The 22,526-nt window shown below is 39.1% G+C and overlaps 1 protein-coding gene across 1 annotated transcript in view; it reads right to left on the bottom strand.

Annotated features, from left to right (window-relative positions):
- The window catches only part of LRRC1 (leucine rich repeat containing 1), a 96,736-nt gene that overhangs the window by 2,336 nt on the left and 71,874 nt on the right, over positions 1 to 22,526 (bottom strand). The window contains exons 8-13 of the mRNA XM_067565470.1: positions 21,854 to 21,998; positions 17,599 to 17,717; positions 15,487 to 15,570; positions 3,380 to 3,495; positions 2,370 to 2,542; positions 1,379 to 1,515 (exon numbers count right to left, since the gene is read on the bottom strand). Of these exons, the coding sequence (XP_067421571.1) occupies positions 1,379 to 1,515; positions 2,370 to 2,542; positions 3,380 to 3,495; positions 15,487 to 15,570; positions 17,599 to 17,717; positions 21,854 to 21,998 (774 nt within the window). The remainder of the gene's footprint in view (positions 1 to 1,378; positions 1,516 to 2,369; positions 2,543 to 3,379; positions 3,496 to 15,486; positions 15,571 to 17,598; positions 17,718 to 21,853; positions 21,999 to 22,526) is intronic.

Raw genomic sequence — 22,526 nt, 5'->3', positions numbered from 1 at the left:
CATGCTGCTGTTCATGATCAAATTTAGTTCTGCTACTCTTTACTCCAGTTAGCCTTGCACAAATGACACAGCTAAAGGAAAGTAAACTAGATTATATTCTCCCTTGTGCATTCCCAAAAGTTGCTTACTACATTTCCATCAGCTGTACCTGTGGAAACCAACAAGAGGAAATTACAGCTGGCACAGATGTCAGAGGGACTAATTTGGTCTGCTGAACCCTTTAGTGCTGGTTCTAAGGACAGGCCCTGGCTTGTCAGATCCCTGGTTCAATTTACAGGGATGATAGAAGGAAAAACATCTGTATACTTGTAAAGTGAGCATATTTGATATGGAAGTGAATGTTAAAAAAACCTGTCTGTTTCAAAGTCCCTTTTCAAAATAAAACCATACTGCTAGCATGTTTGGAGTATTATAACCAAGATATTCTTCAGTTAAAGAACAGCTCTGAAATCCCCCCATGTTTGGAAATTTTTTTATATTGGGGTTTTGATGCAGGCTCACTTCAAATTAAGGCTGAAGGTTAAGTCTTCAGCATGCCTCTGAAAATGGGCATGCAAAACTGGTACAATAAGCAAGCTTTGTGGAGACACTGGAGAGGTCAGCTGAAAATTCAGCTCTAAAAGTGTCAATATTTACAAGTAACAGCTGTCAGTGATGCAAAGTGATTGCAGAAGAGGGCTTTACCCTTCAAAGACCACCTAAAATTTTTGATCTCCAGGGAGTGTGGAATGACCATTTAATGGAGGTCTCATAAGTACAGTGACAGATGCTCCCAACATCCCTTCTTCATTTGAGTGGGAAACAGCAAGCATCAGTGTGCCACATGCCATCTGATTATGGACACTATATGTTGGTTTCAATACACATGGTCATGAGATGAGGGAGGGGTAATGGAAGTGGGGAAAAAGACAAAGCACAATAGGGTGGCAGAAAACTCAATAGGGACCCATGTCAGGGTGTAATAACTCAAAATTACTGCCTAAAGGACATAGGGTCCAAGGCTTACACCTTCCACAGAGCAGAAGACGACCCTACTCCTATCCTGCTTTTGGAAAACTGGAAGGAACCATCCTAAAGAAATAAAGAAAAAAGACTAACATTTTCCACAGTAAGACAGTCTTGTTTTAGCAGAACTGAAAGTTGTATTTGATTTATGCAGATTAAAAAAAAATACCAAATTTAAAAAGCCTTTTAAAGCCACTATAAAACAAATGTTTAGCAGCTCTGCCATAAACATGCATATAGGAAGTCCACTGCTATCATTAAAAGCTTAGAATGTTTAAGGTAAGATGTAGAAAATTCAAATACCTTTTTTTTTTAAACACAATTTTTCATTATAGTCACTAGGTGTGTATTACCATGTGTTTGAGAAACGTACCATTTCGTTATCCTCTTCATCTTTTTCATCTTCTAAAAAGCGGATTGCGCTGACTCTGTTTACTGCACGTTCATTCCAGGTTTCATCTGACATTTCATGTACCAAGCTCTCAAACGCACCACACCGGGGCAGGTTATCTGTTACAATGGAAACAAGCAAATCAGAACCCTTTCAAAAAAGAACAGTATGCTAACAATAATATAGAATAATATAGACATATACCAATATAGATTATTGGGCTTTCATTTTGCAGGGTTTGTATTTAGCAATTTTAAACTTTTATGTAGATGTCCAATCATTTGAGCCCTGAAGGAACTAGCTCCACATGAGGGAACAAAGCAAAAGAGTTTATAATTTAACTGACCCCACCATTCCCTCACCTATCCTTTTAACACTGTAATACAAAATGATGGTGCATTATTTACATTTGAGAGAAAGCCCGCTTTTTTCCAGAAAGGTGACATACTAGGGATGATAATACCTATTGCTTATGACATCTGCTATTAATTCACATTGATCTTTCCTGTCAAGACTCAGAGCTTTTCAACCATAACCTTCCAACTCTGTTCCATGATCACATACACAAGTTTGAAAAACAGGTATCCACTTTATACACATAGGATCCACTAGTGAGCCCTCATGCATTTTGGGGTAATATGATTATTATGCTTGCTTACTTGTCTTTGTATTTTCATTAAATAAATTCATGCTTATGTAACTGACGTAGAGGGGAAGTAAGTCAATTTACTTTCCAAGTTACCCAAGGGAGTTAAAATCTTTTGAGAAAGTGAATAGTGAAAACCAGAAGAGAAGCTCTTTAAATGGTAAACAACTAAAATGTTGTCCGTTACCAATAATGAACTGATTTTTTTTTTTAAATAAAAATGATAAACTAAAGATTGTTGTACATGTTGGGGAAAGATAACAAGCAGTAGATTTTTAAGATGACAGTTCTGACGTATGTAGAAATAATTTTCCAAGTATACCATACCTTGGCAACTGGGCTCAGAAGACATTTGAGGAAGTAATACACATGTTAAAATTTTTTCTCCTGTTTCAGAGTCTGTGTCGGTCTGGAACATCAGCAAAGGTTGAGACTGGTTATCCGACAACCACAAAGCCTTCAGCTTTAAGGAAGTCAGTGACAGAGGAAGATGTATCAACCTAATTTAAAAAGAAATGGAAAGTCTGAAATTTCAGGCCAGTTTCTAGGAGACTTGATAAATCAACCTGCCTAGTTGGGCAACCAGCTGCTCAACAAGCATATGGTTTGATTTCAAGTAAAACACAGATGACTCAAGGAACTGGCTAACCATCTCACTTTATACCTTGTACTCCTGTCCGTTCTACCTAGCTGTTTCTCATTATGCTCAGATTGTAATTTGGAGCACAGAATGTCTTTTCATTGTGTGTGTACAGAGCCAACCACAATAGGGCCCTGGTTCTTGATTAGTGCCTCTATTTGTGCAACAATGCAAATAACGAATAAATAAAACCAAAACAACACTGCACGACTTGAAATCAGTAACCCAAGTTTTTATGCTGATAAAGAAAACATAACTTGAGTTGTCATAATAGTTATATGATTAACTATACAGTCAAACTCCAACTTCCGAAGGATCATCTGGCATTAATGCAGGTATTCAATTCACCAGGCTTCACTTGAAGCCAAGATCTCTGTTTTAATTTAAAGTCAGAAGTACATGAAAAATTTTCTGTTCATGACTGAAGAAAACCTGGAATTGTGATTGGGATCCTATATTTTTATGCAAATTTGTCACAAAGGTAGTTTTGACACACAGTTGCGCTCAGTATTGGCAGGGATTGGAATTACATTTGACCAGAGGACAGGAATATATTACCAGTTTAACAGTACTGGGACTAGTGAGAGTGGAATAGAAGCTTTTTTGCTGCTTCATTCTAAGACATAAAACATAACATGCCTCGACCGGATACGAAGGAAACCAGCACAGCAACAGGACACTATAAAATCTCTCTCACCTGTTTCCAGCTACATCCAGGACATGCAGTTCAGTGGCTTGTGAAATCTCAGAGGGAATTCGAGATAATCTGTTGTCACGCACAGAAAAGACATTAAGACTGCCGCACCCCCCAATCTATATTAAAAAGAGAGAAAAACTATTTTTGTTGCAGAACCATATTGTAACAAAGGCATGTGGCACAGAACACACATGTTGTCACAGCACATTCAAGTTACAATGGCTGCAAGTCACAGGCTGCAAATTAATGCTCACCCTTATTTTATTTTTTAGAGAGACAGGCCTCCAGCCAGTCTTTGTTAGTACTTTCAAGAACAGTAACTTTGTAAAACAATTTCATTATTCAGAACCAAAGAGGTCAAGATTCAGCCTCACCTATTCCTGCCATCAGTTTCAAGACCAGTTATCCCACGTGTACAGTTCACTTGTATGCTTCTCCTAGCAAGTATTAAGTTTTGCCCCTGAACTTTTTCTATCTTATCTTATATTTCAATCTTAACATTTTAAATTAATTAATTAACATTAATTGTTTATGTACCACACCAAGCACAACAGAGCTCTGGGCAATATAAAGTGTTAAATAAGCCAGTCAGCTCTTAACATTTATTGAGATCAGGGTCACTATAGTCAGCAACTAGCAACGGTGTTTAACAACGTAATAAATATCTTACAAATTAATGTCTTCAGTGTGGCTCAAATAGTGGCACCATTGTTTTATTAGAAGTTTCCAAAACTCATCCCTTCTTTCCCATACAAATTGCCCAACCTACTCTAATATCCCCTCCTTCCAGCCTTTTTCCAAATGTTGTATCTGCCTTCCTCCATCCTCCCAACTAAGCTAACCTCATCCGCAGCACTCCACCTGGGTAATGTAGCCAGCATTATTGTCTGTTCTTCATAGTTAAAAGTTTCTGCACCCTGACTCGATACAAAATATATTTTTATATAAAATGCGTAGATAAAAATTAGCATTCAATTTTTAAAATCCAACTTCAGTCACCTTTGCTCTGGATGGCAACTACTGATAATGTGAGTACTGAGGTGGTTATTGAATTCAAAGCTTCTTCAAGCAGCTGATTGGCTGTTTTCCTTTAGATGAGAACTTTACTTACCTTTGGGTTGCTAATCTTATATATGCTCACAAACCAGTATTGCTAATTTTGCATCCTTTTAAAAAACAAACAAAAATTCCTCTCATTTAAAAGTATATTTCTTCTCCTTTAATACACGTATTAGACCAAAATATCAGAAGCCTTTTGAAACTTTCAGATGAAGATGATTTAAAATGTGACTGCATTAGTAAAAACAGAAGCTATTGACGTTGATCCTAGTCTAAAAAGTAAGACTTCTACATATACAGATGTACAATTTAAGTAGTTGAATAATATTTTATTTAATCAAATCAGTATTTTATCTCAAGCTACCAATGTGTAATTTATATTATCCAGAATGCTCCCTTTTAGCAGCTCTCTCCAAAATGAAGTGTCCTCTGTAGTCAGCAACCCCACTACCTTGCTAAAAGAGAAGGCTCCTTCGTAAGCAATATGGTTCTTTCATTACAAACAACATTCAAAGCTCTTAAATCTTTGATTACGGATCCTCAAGTTCAGTCTGAAATTACTTGAGTTAGTACTAACGAGCTACCAGTACTAACGAGCTATCAGTACTAACGAGCTACCTTCGCCAAAGCTAGAAATTAATTAGAAAAAAAAACCCCATCTAAAATGTAGTTGTGTGTTAAGTCTTCCCATTCAAAATAATGTCTTTTGATCATATCCATTTAACCCACTACTCCCTTCCTCCTTGGTTAATAAAGGGTTTAACAAATTGGATTAAAAAAAAAAATCCTAACCGAAACAAAAACGTCCACCATTCATCTACGTTATACATATATTTTCATGGAAGAATGAAGCTTTTCACTATCCTAGAAACTGGCATTGAAAGCATAAGCAAAAGTTTTAAAATGACACTTCTTCTGCTAATTACTTTATTTCACCACTTCTTTGCAGTATCAAGTGACCACTCACTCAAATTCTTAATTAAGATGTCTTGACAAAGTCACAGCATATGAGGTGTCATCTAGAAAAAAAACAAATCTATTCAGTGTCTAATTGGTGCATCTAATATGAGGAGCTGTGAGGACATCAGCTAGTTAGTGAATGTTAGATGAGCTGGCAAGTGATGCCTCACCATACACAAAGTGTTTGCTTTTCTATGAATGAAGTTTGAGAAATTCAATCTTGGGAGCATGAGGATCTGAACGATTTTGCCAGACAAACAGAAAAAGCCATGCAGCCCTGTTGGGATACCTCACTATGCTGAAAATCTCTATACTTTTGACAATGAAAAATGCAGCAGTGAAGCCAGCTGGTTTGAGTCATCATGCATTTAAAGACGTTAAATGAGAGGTAATAGAACAACTGTGGACTGAATAATATTTAAAAGATTACAGGTTTACCTGACTCAATTTTCCAAGCAGCTAACAATTAAGAAAACACAAGAGTCATTCATTTGATTTATTCTTCATCTGTACTGGACAACACTATGCTAAAAATGGAGATAAAACATAAATCTCATCTCCGCTAAAGAGCTGTCAAAATTCACATGTGGTTGCTGCTGTCTTCCAATTACTTTATCGTGAACTATTCATCAGAACATAGTCTAGAAAGAAGAGTGATGATTTAACTCACAAGTACAGAATACTTGTATTTCCAAAAAAAAAAAAAAAAAAAAATTACACAGACAAAATACTGGAAGCCATTTATGAAACTATGTTCTTCCATACATATATCAAGCAATTAACATTAGAGGAAGACTGTATGACAGGATACATGGGTCATTTGGAAGATAAATATTTGCTACTGTTTCAAGAAGAGAATGCATCCTCTCAGCACTGGAGGAAGACACCATGCCCAAAACACAAAAGCTGTTGAGATAGACTGCATGTACCAAAAAGCATATTAAAAGAAAAATAGATCACTCTGACCACTACGAAGTAATGCAATACCAGAACACTGTACTTGACTTGTTTGAGAGTCATTAATTGATGAAAAGCCAGGCACTCAGATCATGCTTTTGTTGGTTTGGCAATGTCTATTATATACAATTACAAACACATATTCAAAGCATCACATATACACTAAACACACAACATTTAGGCCCTCTTTCCAAAAAACATTTAAGCACATACCTAACTTTAGGCACTGACCATTGATTTTAATGGGACTACTCATCTGAGGAAAGTGCATACTTAAGTGCTCTGTTGAATTAGGGCTGTTTAAGTGAGGACGTTAATTAATCTGTTTTACTGAACTATACGCCAGGGGAAAGTGCTGATACACAACCCATTTTAAAGTATATCCTATACACACACAACTGAACATAACACGAAGAAAATACATATTAGTACTATAAAAACAAGTTTGTCTGCCTGTTACAACAGCCTTGCATAACTCTCATGTTGTATCACTTGTCCACGCCCCTTAAAAAACCAACAAAATCAACTCAGCTGGACAGATGGCAATTTGTAAGGTTGAATTACATATGTTTAAAATAAGAGACTAGAGCTTTAAAATTGATAGTTCTGAAGCCTACATTTGATAATTGTAAGAAAATAACGTGTTTAGCATTTAGAAGAAATTACCTACAAATAACGCACATGCTTATTATTTACATTAAAATGCTAGTGTTCCAGAATATACACCGCTTTGGATAACATGGAAACTCTTCCCTTGGCTTATCTGGTACAATTTTTTATTTTCCTACCTCGGACTGCTCTTCAGTAGCAACTGCTCTTCCCTATTCCCAGCATGGATGACCTTTAAACCTCACCCGTGGGTGACTCTTTTTACTCCCATGGTTTCATCTATCATTTCTATACTGATAATTCAGCTCAGCCCACCACTGAGCTTTCCATCTCTGCCCAACTTCTGTGCACATTGCCACTTCTCTCCAACATCTTCTACCAGATGTTTCACCATCAACTAAAAGCTTAACATGGTTAAAGCAGAGCTCTATCTTTTTTCCACAAAATTATCCCACTCTTCCTCCTTTCTGGGTCAGTCAATAACACCATCCTCCACCTCACAACTTGGGGGTCCATCATCTTCAACTCCTATCTCATTCTCAACATATGTCCAAGTCTTGCCATCTCTTCGTCCACAATAATGTTCCAAAGATTCATTCCTCACCCTTATAACCCCGACAGCTAAATATCTCATCCATGCCCTGATCAATTCAGTCTTGATTCTTGCAGCCTCTCACTAAGGCCATGCCTACAGGAGCACTTATGTCAGCAAAACTTCTGTCGCTCAGGGTATGAAAACACACACCCCTGCACAACGTGAGGTTTGTTGGCATAAGCACTCATGTGCACAGCGCTTTGTCAGGGGGATATAGCTACTGCCACTCGTTGTGCTGGTTTTATTATGTCGACAGGAGAGCTCTCTCCTGTTGGTATAATGTGGTTAAATGAGCTCTCATACAGTGGTACAGCTGTACTGCTGTAAGCTTGTAAATGTAGACATGGCCTTACCTGACATCTATGTCACCCACCATAAATCTAACCCAAATATAGCAACATCACTTCCTCTTTTGACTTTCAATGTTTCCAGTGGCTTTCCCCTTCCCTATTGCATCATGGACTCTGAATTTATCCTTCAAGGCCCTGCATTACTCATCTTTCCTTGCTTGTTTACTTCATCTCTTATTGTGCTGCTGTGACACTGTCTGAAAGAACACCCCAGAACCCCATATTTACCATTGTCATATAATTATATGTTCTGTACAAAGTATGCCTTGTGTAGTATTATTTTAAAAGTCTTGATCTGCTAAACATTAATATCCTGGTGAATTGTGTGTGCTATCATTGCTTGTGAAGTTATAAAATATTATTGGATATGCTTCTAGAATGTATTGTGGGGTAGGAAACACCCACAATCCAGTTTTTCAGATACCACAGTGAAATGGCCAGATGTGCAAATGGCCCATCAAGGATGGATTGTTTACAATGGAGACTTCACTGAGGAAGCAAGTAGGCAATGGTCCCTGATGACTGACCATTGAGGACAACCCTCCGGATCACAAGCTTCAATTGTTCCAGCAAGCTGGAACAGAATATACAAAGAGGTGAGTGATATCACTTGGCTTCACTCCACCAGAGCTCAACACCTGAAGAAATGGCTGGATAACAAAGAACTTTGGACTGAGGGAGGGGATGGTGCCAGGCAGGGTAAGCAGTCTCTGCCTGTGTACTGAAGATCTATAGCCTGCTCATACCACCTCTCAGGGTGAGATATTATAGATTCAAATCTTGTTAGTGTGTAGACTTAGACTGTGATCTTGTTTTTATTTCTTTGGTATCTATTTCTCTTTACACTTGCCACTTATCACTTAAAATCTATTTTTCTGTAGTTAATAAAGTTGTTTAATGTTTTATCTTAACCAGTGTGTTTTTTATTTGATTAGGCAATCTCAACTCAGATCAAGCGGGGGTGCATAGTCTCCCCACAACGAGGGGGTGTGTGGACTTATTAATGAGCTTGCATGGAACAAATCTATGTTCAGTGGAAGACAGTATTATCTCAGGGTGCACTCCTGTAGTGAAGAGCTTGGGGTCTGCAGTGGTTACTGACTGTAATCTTGCTCCATGGTGGGTGCATGAGTGGCTCAGGCAGAGTATTCATGTGATTCAGTTGGGTATGTGATGCTACCTGCTGTTGTGTTGGGTGACAACAGGGTCTGGAGAGACTGTGCATCATCAACAGAAGCCACAAGGGTAAGAAGGCTCAATGATACCCCAGATTCAAATTGCATCAGGCTGCATGTCCGTGACAGCTGTTCCTCCAGAAAATTTTGCCAATCTCAAGTCTTCATTTTCTGCTTCTTCTCCCCCCAACTCCTCCCTGACAACCCTGTGCCTTGTTTCATGCATGGAATGGCCTTCCTGAGCTGGTCTGCAAGGCCATTACCCTCGCTTAATTTAAATCCTTAATTAAGGTTTCTTTTATTGTGAACAGCACAGCAGGAGTAAATTATAGTCATATCACTTGGGACAAACTAAAAAAGATGGAACATTACTACCCTTCTCACTTTGCTTGAATGCTGTATCCTTCACTCTAGACAGAGGTTCTGTCTCTAAGGCTATGTCTACACTAGAGAGCTTATAACGGCACAGCTGTACCAATGCAGCTGCACTGCTGTAAGATCTCTAGTGTAGCTGCTCTAAACTGACAGGAGATTGTTCTCCTGTCGAAATAATTAATCCACCCCAATGAGTGGTGAAGATCACTGACAGCACTGTCCACACCCAACTTAACTTATGTTACTCAGGAGGGTGGTTTATTCACACCCCTGAGCGACATAAGTGGTAGTGTAGACATAGCCAAAGTAGCTCTAAACTCTTTGAGGTGGTGCTGCAGTATCTACTGAATCTCTTAAAGGAATGCTGCACGAATCATTAACCAAATGAAGGGACCCCTATTGTACTTCAAGGTTTAGCATAGTTCATCAATGTAAGAAAACTGTGTGTCAAAATATTTGCTATAATTTAACTATTTATTTATCACACCTTTTGTAGATTACTCATTAAATTAGTACAGAGAATTAGTAACTTGTTTGCTATGTTTATATTTCCTCCCAATGTGTTCCATGCATTTGTATAACTCAATTTTTTTTTTTTTAAAGAAAAACCAATCATTTTTGAGCATTATACAAATATTACTTTAATAGGAAAGATCACAGCTGTATTTAGACATTAACAACACTTTTAGTCTCAAAAATTCTTAGAGGCTTGTAAAGCCCAGATAATAAAAGGGAAATTTAAAATATTTCCTATTTTGCTGTAGAGAATCAGGCACATCTATTTAGAGTGACATAACCAGCTATTTGACTTACACACACACACGAAAGTCAGGGTTTTCTTGAACCCCAAGCCAAACACATTAATCCCTCTGAAGAAGAAAACACATTTAAGGTTCAACAGTTGCTTGATTAACATTAATAGAGCTGTGACTGAAGGTCTCAGTGGGTTATGAAAAATCTCAAAAAGTGAAAGAGGCTCATCTGCTTCAGTAGCCCTACATTGCTGCTGCACTGTGAGGAGAAGAGGAAATTGGGGGAGAAAACTATGGCTGAGAAGTGTTTCAAAGCAGGCTTTCTCCCACCTTTGCATTCTGACACTCTCCCCTCCCTCCCCACCAAGATATCCACCTGGGCAGAAATGGACAAGGCAAGGGTGGAAGAACCCATACTGTTTGTTTCCTTGCCCCAAGACCGAAGATATGATGTAGGAATTCTGTTAATACTAACTCAATGGCATCGCCACCTGTTGCATGCTGAGACTCTCCTCCTGGAGACAGCACGCCAGGGGCAGCATAGCTTCTAGTGCTGCCATGGCTAGTAAAAGGGGAGCAGTGATGGAGTGAAGAGCAGTGCAAGAGGAAAAGGTGGTTCCTCTACATGACTTGTCAGGATCTGCAGTTGGAGTTCAGATGCCCTGGCTTCAGAGGCCCCAAATTCAGTCTACCTCTTGCCAGCCTCACGAATCTGAGGTGGAGATGGCTGTGGTTGAAGGGTTTGGACTCTACTATTCCAGTTTATGAAATAAAGGAACAATTGAAACTGAATAATGTAAAACTAAAGGCCTCAAAGCAAGCAAGCATAAATAACTGCTACCCAAACAAATCTACAGATTTGCTTTCTGTGGTCCACCTCACCAGAGGATTTGTTGACAAGTACATGTTTAGTTATTATTACAGTTGTCTGGAAAATAGGAATCCCTTCCCATCAAAAATGTCATGTTTTTGAAAAAAAACATTAATCTCAAACTGGGATGAAAAGTCAAAACAAAGAAAAAATTCACAGGAAGGGATTTCAAGATGGGAAAAAAAACCAAACTATTTTGAAAGATTTAGAACAGAACTTTTCAAGCTTCTCAATGAAACTGACATGAGCCTTCCAGCTTGGCTGCCTGAAAGTCCAGCACACACAGCCTCCCACTTCCCCCTACTTCCTCCCCAGAGAGACCAGTGCTATGCTTCTCCAGCAGCTGAATGGCTGGTGGAAGACAGGGAGAGAAACTGACAAGAGCCTTCCAAGTGGGCAACAAGGGAACTGTCATTCTGATTTTTCCCACCAATGGAAATCTGAAGTTTTCCCAGGAAAAATGTTGATTTTGCAAAATGGGTATTTTCAGTCAGAAAATCATTCTAACAAAAAAATGTTGACCAGCTCTAGTTATGATGCCAGGTAGTTCTCTTTGTCAGATTTCTCCAGGTGATGCAGACTAATTAGTGAGCACATAATTACACAATTTAAGATACTTTAAAGCATCCTAAACAAGTGGTTCAGCACACTGAGGTTTCCAACCTCAGGATGGGATTTCAGGATTAGAGAAAGTCACCAAGCAGGTCTTTTAAGTTTAAAGGAATAAACCATTTGTGATAATGAACAAGTTTAAACACATTCAGCTCCTGCTGAAGTCAGAGTTTTGCCACTAGCTTCAATGAGAGCAGAATCATCTTCAGAATACAAATACTTTAATAAATGACTTGTCAAGTGACTTGAGTATCTGTCAGCCATTCAATTGTTAAAATTTTCACATTATGAATTATCAGGTTCAGAAGAACCTTTGAACCAGGAAACATCTGAGAAGTTATGATGTTAAAGGTTCAGAATAATCTTTAATTATACCATAATTATGTAATGAAGGGTCAATGCCAACTTACTACTGAAGGGAAAGTCTGGTTTAACAAGTGTGTATAGAAATAAGTACGTAAACACACTTGACAGGTTTACCCAAACCCCATGCCTAAAATAAAGTTAAATAAACTACAATTTATAGTTCTGTCAGAGAACTATATTTTCATTAGAACAGAAATATAATTTCTGACATCACAGGTATAAGTTATGTCTCTGCTTCAGGAAGAAATTCTAGGGGGCCAGGAGAAAGGGAGAGAACACGTGTGTTGAGCAGCTCATGCTTGATTATTGACATTTATCTTCCCAATGCTATACCAATAGCCATCTTGAGTTAAAGACACAGAGGGAACAAGTCACCAATGGCAGTTTTTGAAGTGAACATTCAGATGTCCTTGTTTAACTTCTCAAGCTGATTTTGATACGGATGAGAATAAATGGGAAAGTGATAGTGAACACGGTACACTCTCACTACCAAGTAGCCACAAGCAGGAGACTTCCCTCCTTCTGCCATCAAGAAGAATAAATGAAAAGGTCTTCAATACTTGTAACAACACTGTTTCATTCAGCAAGGAAGTGGAAGCTGAACCTTCCAGCAAAAGACTAAATTCATGACAAGATTCATCATTGGAATCATACTACCTACTTGTAGTGTGCCAGACTACTTTTTTCTTTTAGAATTGCAGAACATATGAATCTCCATTCATCCCCCCCACTTTTACATCATGAACATGTGCCACAGATAAGAAAAAACATTCATGTTTTGCTAAAGCCGGTGTTTGTGGTTAAGACAAGTGCTACACTAAGGAAACTGAACTGTTTATTACCCCAAGCACGTATAGCATGAGCAGCACAGCAAGCTTCTCCACATGATCCTACTAGTGTTCCATAAATCTTTTTGGGGGGGAGCAGAATCTAAAAAGGAATTAATGTGGGTCAGTCTAAGCACTAAGAACTGAGACAAGTCCACAGCTGCTAATTCACAGCAGTTAGATGGTGGTTTTTGTGATGTGTTCTTTACGGAAGCAAATGCAGAAGTTAACATGTGGCTCCAACAGTGCAGCTTATTTTCCATTTGCTATGATTACCAACTCTGAATTCAAACCACTGACTTGAGGTGAAAGGCTATAATAGCATCATGTAAGAGCAAGCAGGAGATTGCATTTCCTGGAGTTTCAAGGGCTAGCAAAACATGCATGAAGCAAACACACTTAACCAAAAAGGTAGTGCTCCAGAGCATTTTATTAGTGGTGAAGACAGACATAAAAGTAAAGCTTATCCTTCTGATTAGAGTGAGCATTAAAACAAAACAAAAACAACTCAGATCTGTAGAGAAAGATGTTAATTAAGTGCACAGTGCTTTGTAAAGGTGGATATTAGGGGGTCAGACGTTTTGTAGCTTTTGTAGGCTGAGTGCACTGTGCACCCCGGGATTTCCTTTTATTCCTCCATCTCCACTCCCGCTCCCTGCATGCCACCCTCCCAGCCCCCTCTATTTCAGGGACTCCCTGCAACATCTTCCACTCCCATCCCATCCCCCACATGACAGAGGGCGGTGTATCCCCATCTCTTCCTCCCCCATCCCATTGTCCCCATACTCCCCCGTCCCCCAACAACAGGGGCAGCCTATGACATTCATCCCTTCCCTCCATGCCCCCAATGGCAGGATATTCCTTTCCCCCTTCACCACATGCCAGAGACTCTGCGAGTGCCATTTCCCACTATGCCCAGGTCTCTGTGCAGCTCCTTCATTCCTCCAAGCCAGGTCAAGCACTCTCACCCCACTACAGGGTCTGTGGCTCACCCTTGTCCACTCACCATTTGTTTCCCCTGACTCCACACCCACCCACTCAGTTTCCCTCATTGCTAATACTCCCATCTTGCGAGTCTCCAGTTTGTCCCCATCCACCCACTTCCCTCAGGCCCATTACCAAGTTCGCTTCCTTCATTGCCACTCACCTCAGGATACCTGCGTACCCCCCCCCAAGTCTTTTTCCAGGTTCCTACTCTCCTTCCCCCCTTCAGCTTTCCCATCCTCTCCAAGTCTCTGCTTCCCTCAGCACCTCTGTCCAATCCCTCCCATCCTGGCTGCTTCCCATACCCCCACTTCAGGTCCCTCCCTCTGCCTGGTCCCTACTCCTCCCCTTTCCTTCCCCCCAACAAACTCTCCCTGTAAGGCTCCTATTTCTGTGAGTTCAGGCTACAATCTCCCCATGCAGCAAGTTAAATAAGCTGTTGCCTCTGATATGGGCAGGCAGCAGCAGGGGGCAGCAAAGAGACAGCTCTACCTGCACCACCAAGCAGTCTGAGGGCCCTGATTTTCCTCTGAATCGGGCTTTTCTGATGTTCTATTTTGCATTCACAAAAAAGCCAATCAATAGGGTTCTGCCCGCTGATGGCTACAACATTCCATGATATTTTGGAATTGGTTGGCTGCCATGCCAGAAAGGCATGAGTGTAGCATCTTGGTTTGCTTGGCCAATTATCTACAGATAGGGAAACTGAGGCAGAATGAAGGCTTCAATTACATGGCAGGTGGGAGGAAATTCACACACTGAATCAGTAGCACAGATGGAACTATAATCCAGGCCTCCTATCTCTCAGTCCCACATTTTAGTCACATCACACTGGCTCTCCCTTATTGTCCTCCCTGCCAACACCAGCAATACCAAGCTCTCCAGGCTTTACTGATGAGCTACACCAACTTCTCAGACCAATATGACATTTAATCCTATTCTACCTTTGTTTCACTTCATACGCTGCTTAAGGTGAGCAAGAAGTCGCAGTGATAACAGCTATAAAACTAGGGTATCGCTAAGCTTAGTATTACACAAATCACTACTTTATGTCTGGCTGTTTAATGACACAACCAGCCTGTAGTGACTTGTATAAAACAAAGATCCTAAAATTGGAGCACCTCAAATCATCTCTTCTCTCTCAGGATATTAAAAAAAAACCAACCAAACAAAGAAACATGCACTTTCTAGCCACAACTTTATGAAAAAGATCAGGACTTCTTGTGGTATCTTCACTCTACCTGCAGAAAGAATTACACCTGTGTTCAAGTGCACAGAGTTATTACCAGACCTTAAAAACCTGTCTTCCAGTAGTGCTGGGTCTGACATCCACAGTCGGAAATCAGCTTATAAGAAACTATTTAGATCTTGGACCTCTTGTTCAAATACCATTATGCTGGCCACTCACTAGCAACCAAACCCCCTCTACTTTTGTCCAGGCCTCTGCAACCCAATAGACAGAACTTTGGTCACAGCCTGTTCAGTATGAATATTCTTCAGTAATTCACATAGAACTTACTTCCTACAGGCACCTATATTCATCCTTTTTTTTCGTAACAGCATATCTATACTAATGCATATCTGCAGTCATAAAGGTTAACTGCACAGGACATACCTCTTTGGGCAATGACATTAATTTGTTTCTGTCGACATTCAAATTGTTCAGCTTCTTTAGTTTTCCAATGCTCTTCGGCAATTTCTGTTTCAATGACAACAAAATGACACGTGAACAAGCCTTCTATGATCAGTGTCAAAACAAAAGTTTACCTCATTTTCAATGTGATCTAGGAGACTGAACCCTTTTTATAATAAAAAGGTCTACATAAAAGGGACTAATTCTATTCACAGTTGCAACTGTGCAACTCCATTGACTTCAGTTCCATGGTTATAACAGAGGGCAGGATTGGATTCTTGTTTGTTTCAGTTTCTAACCCAAGTGCACTCCTTATGAATTAGCTTTGTACTAAAATACAAAGAAAAGGTAGAAGATACGTTATTTTAAGTGTCCTTTTGCAGTTTTGAAGCAGTGGGGGGGAAAATTCCCACTGTAACTAAACCTCAGATTTTATTTTCATTCAAACACATGTAGCATTAACGACTGGCCAAAACAACTGATTAACACAGGAGGGAGCAACACAAAGAGCAGCCACAAGGTACTTGGGCCTGCAGTTTAACTCCACCATTATTTCTCAAGATATACACAGTAGCAACTGGCATCAAAGGGGAGCTTTGTCTATTCCCAATCCAAATCCATGTGTGGATGCTCTTACACTGAAATAAGAGGATTCATACACCAAATGAAATAGAAAATAGTTAACCCATTTTAAATTCACACCCTATCTAATTCCAAAGGAATGTTCATGTGTAGACAAGCCCAAATTAAAAGGTTCCTAACAGGTTCTTTAATTCTCTTATTAATCACGAAAGACTTTAAAATGAATACGTAAGTGAACAACGTAAGTAACAACTCTTCCTTTATGTCAAGTGAGAGCCTTCAGTATTCATACAGCTGGTGAGAAGTAAAAGACAGGGGAATGTGTTTAGCTAGATAAAGTATAAACTCTGGCCACCGCTTTCAAATAACAGCAATCTCCCCATAAGACACTCAGTATGAATTCTCATTTGGGACAACGGCTCGGACAAAGACATTAAGTTGTTTCTTTTATTTAGAGAGGTTCCCATGCCGTCTCCTTCTGGATTACAAGTGCTCAAATGAGCTGGTTGAAGAATTTCCTCCCTCTATCCTATACACAGCAGATAAACAACTCTTGCTATTACCTAAAAGAATCCAGATTATTTCACCTATGCAGAAAGGTGCAGGCAGGGGAGTACGCCCCTATTACTACACTATTCAGGTTATTCTTTGCAATTCAGTATGCTCAGCTGACTCATGTAAAAGGTGTATACAAGTTTAGATTAAGTTAAAGTGCAGCTCTACTTCAAAATATGGACCATGCAAAAATGACACTTCATTACCTAGCATGTCGCTCTCTATATATTTGGAGTCATAGGTACATACACTTCATGCCATGGTCAAGAACAGAGTAAAAAGACCTAAATAGTCACATATGTTGACTTTGATAGATAAGTTTTTACTCGTTAGTACTGTAGAGTCAACATAACTAAAACCAAACTGGGTTCCACTCTGGTTTTTGCATCAATAGAACTGTGAACTAAGATCTAATTGCAGAGCCAAGTCTGCCTTTAGTTACATTTGGGCAACATGAACAGTTTAGTCTGTTTAGTTTTTTATTCTTGTTGATAATGATGCTCATATTCAAAACAATCCAAATTGATTTTTCACTCAACAGTAGAGTCTGCAGGTCTTGCCATTAGGGGGGAAAATCTTTATACTTGTAAACAAAGCATATTTTCAGTAAGAGTCAGTAAGACAAATCTGTAACTCCACAATGGCATTCTGTCATAGAATCACTCTCAGGGAAACAGTCATTTAAAAATGTGAACTTTGATTTACTATTTTTATATTAGGGAGAGTTTCTCTTGAATGTATTGACATTTAAATATACAGAATAGATTATATATGAAAACGATATATCGACTGCTGTAACAATCCTGCATTGACTTAATGGAAACGCCACTGTCTTGTACTTAGCAGTAGCTATAATAGGAGGGGAAATAAAATAAAGGCATTACAAACAAAATGAATCACTGCATAGCAGCAGGCCTAATTACTGCCAGCTATTTGAGCAGTCAAGACCATACTCACCAGCAGCTGGTTTTCTGTTAGAACTAGTTCAGTAAGGCTTTCACAGTCTCCTATTGCTTCTGTCAACTGAACAAGTCTGTTCTGATCAACCTTCAAGATAGACAGCTTCTTTAAATTTCCTATACATAGAAGAAAATAGTTAAGTTTGGTGACTGGCTTCAACTATATCCGCACGAGAGGTTCTCTTTAAGATTAACACATTAATATTGCTTCAATTATATTATTCCAGCACATCTGCAGTTAGGGTGACCAGATAGCAAGCGTGAAAAATCAGGACAGGGGTATGGGAAAATAGGTGTCCATATAAGAAAAAGCCCTGAATATCGGGACTGTCCCTATAAAATTGGAATATCTGGTTTCCCTATCGGCAGTATAAGTGGATATCTAAATATTAAATCTTTTAAAAAGGACACCTTAAAATGTTACATTTTGTTACTGCATTACATTTTTGTAAAACCAATGCTACAATGCTACGTTTCCTCAGATAACCTTAACTAGTGTTGTAATGCTATATCAATACTATTTAATATTCTATAATTCAGAAAACATTTAATGCTTTGGATTGCATTGCTAAAGGGGGTTGAACACAAGCAGTAAGAGCAAAAAAATAAAGTAAGGAATACTAAGCATGTTCAGAGGCGGACAATGGAGACTGAAACTGCACATAACCTATAGTTTGAAATTTTAAATCATACAAAATACAGTTCAACTTCTCTTCTGTTGGAAAATTTTGGTATGTTTGACAAGAATTTTCTAGCATAAAGTTCAATACTGAAAATAGGGTAAGTGTCAGATATGGACAATGAAAGTTCACTTGGAATTATGCCTCACTAATGTAAGCCAAACAGCTGAATTTTCCAGTTTGCAATGGCTGTGTTTTATTGAAAATGTAATGCTCATTTCCACTTAGATTTTGAGTGCCGAATTGCCACTATAGTTCTTCCAGACAACATAAATGATAAGGAAATATCCATAAATACATTTTAAATGAGGATTGTTAATGGTGGAAGCTCAAAATTAGACAGTGACCTCCTCAAACAGTGACTTGACTCCATAAATCTATGTGAAAAGGGAAATAAATTAGTTGTAGGGTGAACCTGAGAGCAAAATTATCCCAGTAATAAATGCCACTAAAAATCCCATAACTGAAAAGTTTGCTTGGGAGAGAAAGTGTTTTCAGCTATGTTTTGTTGAGTCTGAAGTTTAACAAAGGGGTAATAGTATGTGTTAAGAAATAGGAAATCTTTCTACACGGGTAGCATGAGAGATAAGCAGGAGTTAAACATTTCACCATCCAAATATGACTGGGGAGACTGGGGACAGGGAACAAGCCATACAATATTTCCTGATAAGCATATAAAAGTGTTTGAAATTTTAAGACTCTAGTAATCTGCATTCATTAGACACAGGTACTAAAACCAATGTAGTACTTAAGCAAAAGTGAACCTGCATCTAATTTTCATCAATCAAAACAAACTGCATTTAGTTAAAACATGCAGGTCCATGAAGTGACTTAGGATACCCTTATCTAACCCTATCATTGGGCTGGACTACTATATAAATATGCTAGTTTTGTACAAAATACAATTATAATCCCAAACACTAAGTTATCAGATCCTTCATCATATAATGAATTCTCTGTGAATGTACAAGAATTTGCGTGATTTCTCTTCTTGCTCTGTGTCCTTCCACTATGTATTCTTATGACAATGTAAAATTTTCAAGCATTTACCTGACCTAAAATATTCTTAGAGATTTTAGCAGGTAACTGAAATCATACTATAAAGGATCCCAGGGAGGTTACACTGGTAAATGCTGCAGTTTAATATCTTATCTGCATAATTAGATATTATTTACTCCAGGGGGCTAAGACCAAAAGGCACAGAGGGAAAGTTCCAACAACTCCATCTATTATTAGTATATGACTTGTAGTCTGAACTCTGCACATCAGCCTCAAAGTCTACAAGCAGCACCAAGGATGAGCTAATTTTTTCGCATTCTACTTTAAAAAAAAAAGCCGACAAAAATGATCACACAAACTCCAGACTACTACTACTACTGTTAGCACAAACACAAGTAGTAATATCAGTAATAAGAAGTAGTAGTTTGAGATAGCCCCAAATAGGACCGCAGCCAAATCCACTAGGTGCTGTACAAACACATAGTAGCTAGTTTCACACTGCCCTGGTCAACAAAGGCAGACGCAGTAATGGATAAGGTCAGAATTCAAAGAAAATTATTCAGGGAGAGGAGTTCAAGCCTCGTCACTGTCAAAGCGCGCTCTATCAGAATCACTGTAGCTCAGTACACAGATAGCTAGTATAAGCGTTAAGTGCCACTCTGTTTCTTGGAGGAATGGAACATGTCCTTTCTCTAGGTCACCAGTGTCTAACCTTTTCAGTTAAAGAGCCAAACACTACTTCTAAAAAGGTCAATGAGCCACAACTGATACTTCAGGGCAGATTCTGTCCTGTTCTAATCCCTTTTGTGCTATGTACCCTGGAGACCTCTGCCAGCTGATGAAAGTTGGAACATTGGAGGCAAAGAACCTGACAGGCTTCACCGTTTGCCAACTCAAGTTTTCTTCCTTCTCCCCTCTCTTGAGCTGCCCCAAGTTGCTGTGTTAGGCTCGGCAGCATCAGTCGAGCTCCGTTCCTGTTCTTCATAGAGCTCTAACAACCCAGCAGGGAAGCAGATAATGCAACTGCCAGAGTTACTCTCCTCCCTCCCCTCAGATGCAAGAGGCAGCAGAGGGTGGAGCAGCTGACCTGCTGCAGCAGGAAAGAAAGAGCAGCTGTTCAGGGTGCCCCAGCTCACACCAGGCCAGTTACTGTGGTTGACTCTCCGTAGTGACAGGTTGACTTCAAACGTTCCAAGGTTAGAATCACAGGATATAACTCATTTTTCATTAAGAAAATACGTATTTAATCATGAACACAGTTGCCCAGAGTATCATGGCCTAAGATAGAGCTTCAAGCGGCATATGGGACACAGGTTGGACACCACTACTCTAGGTTCAGTCCAGTGCTGAGCACACTGCTACAGTCCATGTAATTACGCCCATTGTTTAAAAAAATCACAACACGTTTTCTGAATTATGCTCAGTGAATTTTACTAAATAATTTTACATGTGCTGTACTCCAAAACAGAATTTACAGATAATAAAGTCTCCAACAAATCAACATGTACACCTGACTGTGACAGTCAGAGCAATTTCCTGAAGTATCTTTGAGAGATCTTGTTGTCTTACGTGTATGTATCTTTGTAGACCAGGGATTTCATGAATTCCATGGTGGAGGGTAACCACATCTCCTCCAACTAACAGAGGGGGTGATTAGGCAAATTCACTCAGGCTATAACAACCTCCAGAGAGGTGCCACAACCAGGAGAGGCTCCCATACACTAATTTAAACTGGATTCTCCAGAGACCAACAAAGAAATGACTTTTGGATAAACCGGGTTTAAACTAACTCAGTGCCGCCTTCTTTCTGATCTGATTCAGCCAGCAGACAGGACCTTTTGTCCAAGAGGGCACCCAAACCTTCTCATGATGGGCTGGAAGGACTTGGGCATACTGAGGTCCCATATTACAGATGGGTGACTTCTGGAAAGCTGTTAGCATGCATATAGGATCTTTTATTGTTTTTTAGATGTTCTCTCTGTAATGCTTTCATGTTAAGAATAAACGTGCTTGCTTAGAAAGGGCTGTGGTGTAACTTTGACCACTGGCAATTACAGTTGTTAATAGCACTTGAAAAGAAAGATGCTGGTCCATTTAGGTAATCTAGCTTGCTGGGGATATCACAATGTAGGCAGAGAACTGTGCAGCCTCAAAAAAAACCGTCAAGAGGAAGAGAGATGCATGTCTCTACCCAAGAGAAATGACAACTGAGGAGCCAGGAGCTATTTCCTCACAATTACACTGGTCTTTTCAATAGATCATGAAAAGGGAACACACAGGGCAGTTACCCAGAATTGTGACACTGAACCCTCTGATGCTGAGGGTAATAGATCATATAGGATGTACTTTCTTATACTTTGCTCACCAAGTTAATAATAAATTTAGGCAACCTAAATGGCAAGGCATCAAATCCACAGTAGAAATAAAAATATTCAAAGTGTAAAAAAAAATTTAAACTGGGACAGGCTCGTCTCTTACATAAGCAGAGTACTGCAAAAGATATTCAGAACACCTACACTTCCTATTTAGAGCAGATCCAGTGGTTGCCTATTACTAGGTTTACTTTATACTCACCAATACCATCAGGTAGCATCTCAAGTAAATTCTGAGAAATGAGCAAATCTGTTAAGGAAGTCAGACCACTGATCTCGTCAGGAAGTTTTTCCAATTTATTTTCAGAGACATCCAGACATAGCAGGTTTTTCAGGTTTCCTATTTCCTACATTATGTTTAACAAAACAAAAACAAAAACAAAAAATAATCCTAATCAAGTCCAAACTTGCAACACCAAGTAATTTAAAGTTTCCTACCACACTTAAATTCCATAAGGAGGGTCAGAAGGAGGACCTCTTTTCTAAATGCTGGAAAACTACCATTATTGTTTTGCGTGATATTACAAATGACAACAGCAGCTTCTTATGATGAAAATATTGACTAGCACAGGCTAGATAATTTAGACAAAATGCTTCCATTTCAAACATTGTGTACATAATAGGAACCATAGGCAAACAGTATAAAGTGAAACAGAAGCCAAAACTGAGTTTTGACTCAAGAAAAAGACTACACAGTTGTTTCTCAGTGCTACATATCTCAAATCTCACACACAAAGTCTGTCTCTCCCAAGTAACTCAAGGCAAGTTATGATCAGCCTCTCTTGGCTGATATTTCAACACACCATAACAAATGACATCTAGGGATTTCATATCTTTTTCCTCTCTTTGCAACAAATGGAGAAATACAAAACAGA

The sequence above is a fragment of the Emydura macquarii genome, unplaced genomic scaffold (assembly GCF_026122565.2).
Source record: "Emydura macquarii macquarii isolate MOO-44397 ecotype Brisbane River unplaced genomic scaffold, CSIRO-AGI_Emac_v2 contig_2680, whole genome shotgun sequence".
NCBI lineage: Eukaryota > Metazoa > Chordata > Testudines > Chelidae > Emydura > Emydura macquarii.
The sequence above is the reverse complement of the archived record's forward strand: the minus strand, read 5'-3'. Positions and strand labels throughout refer to the sequence as shown.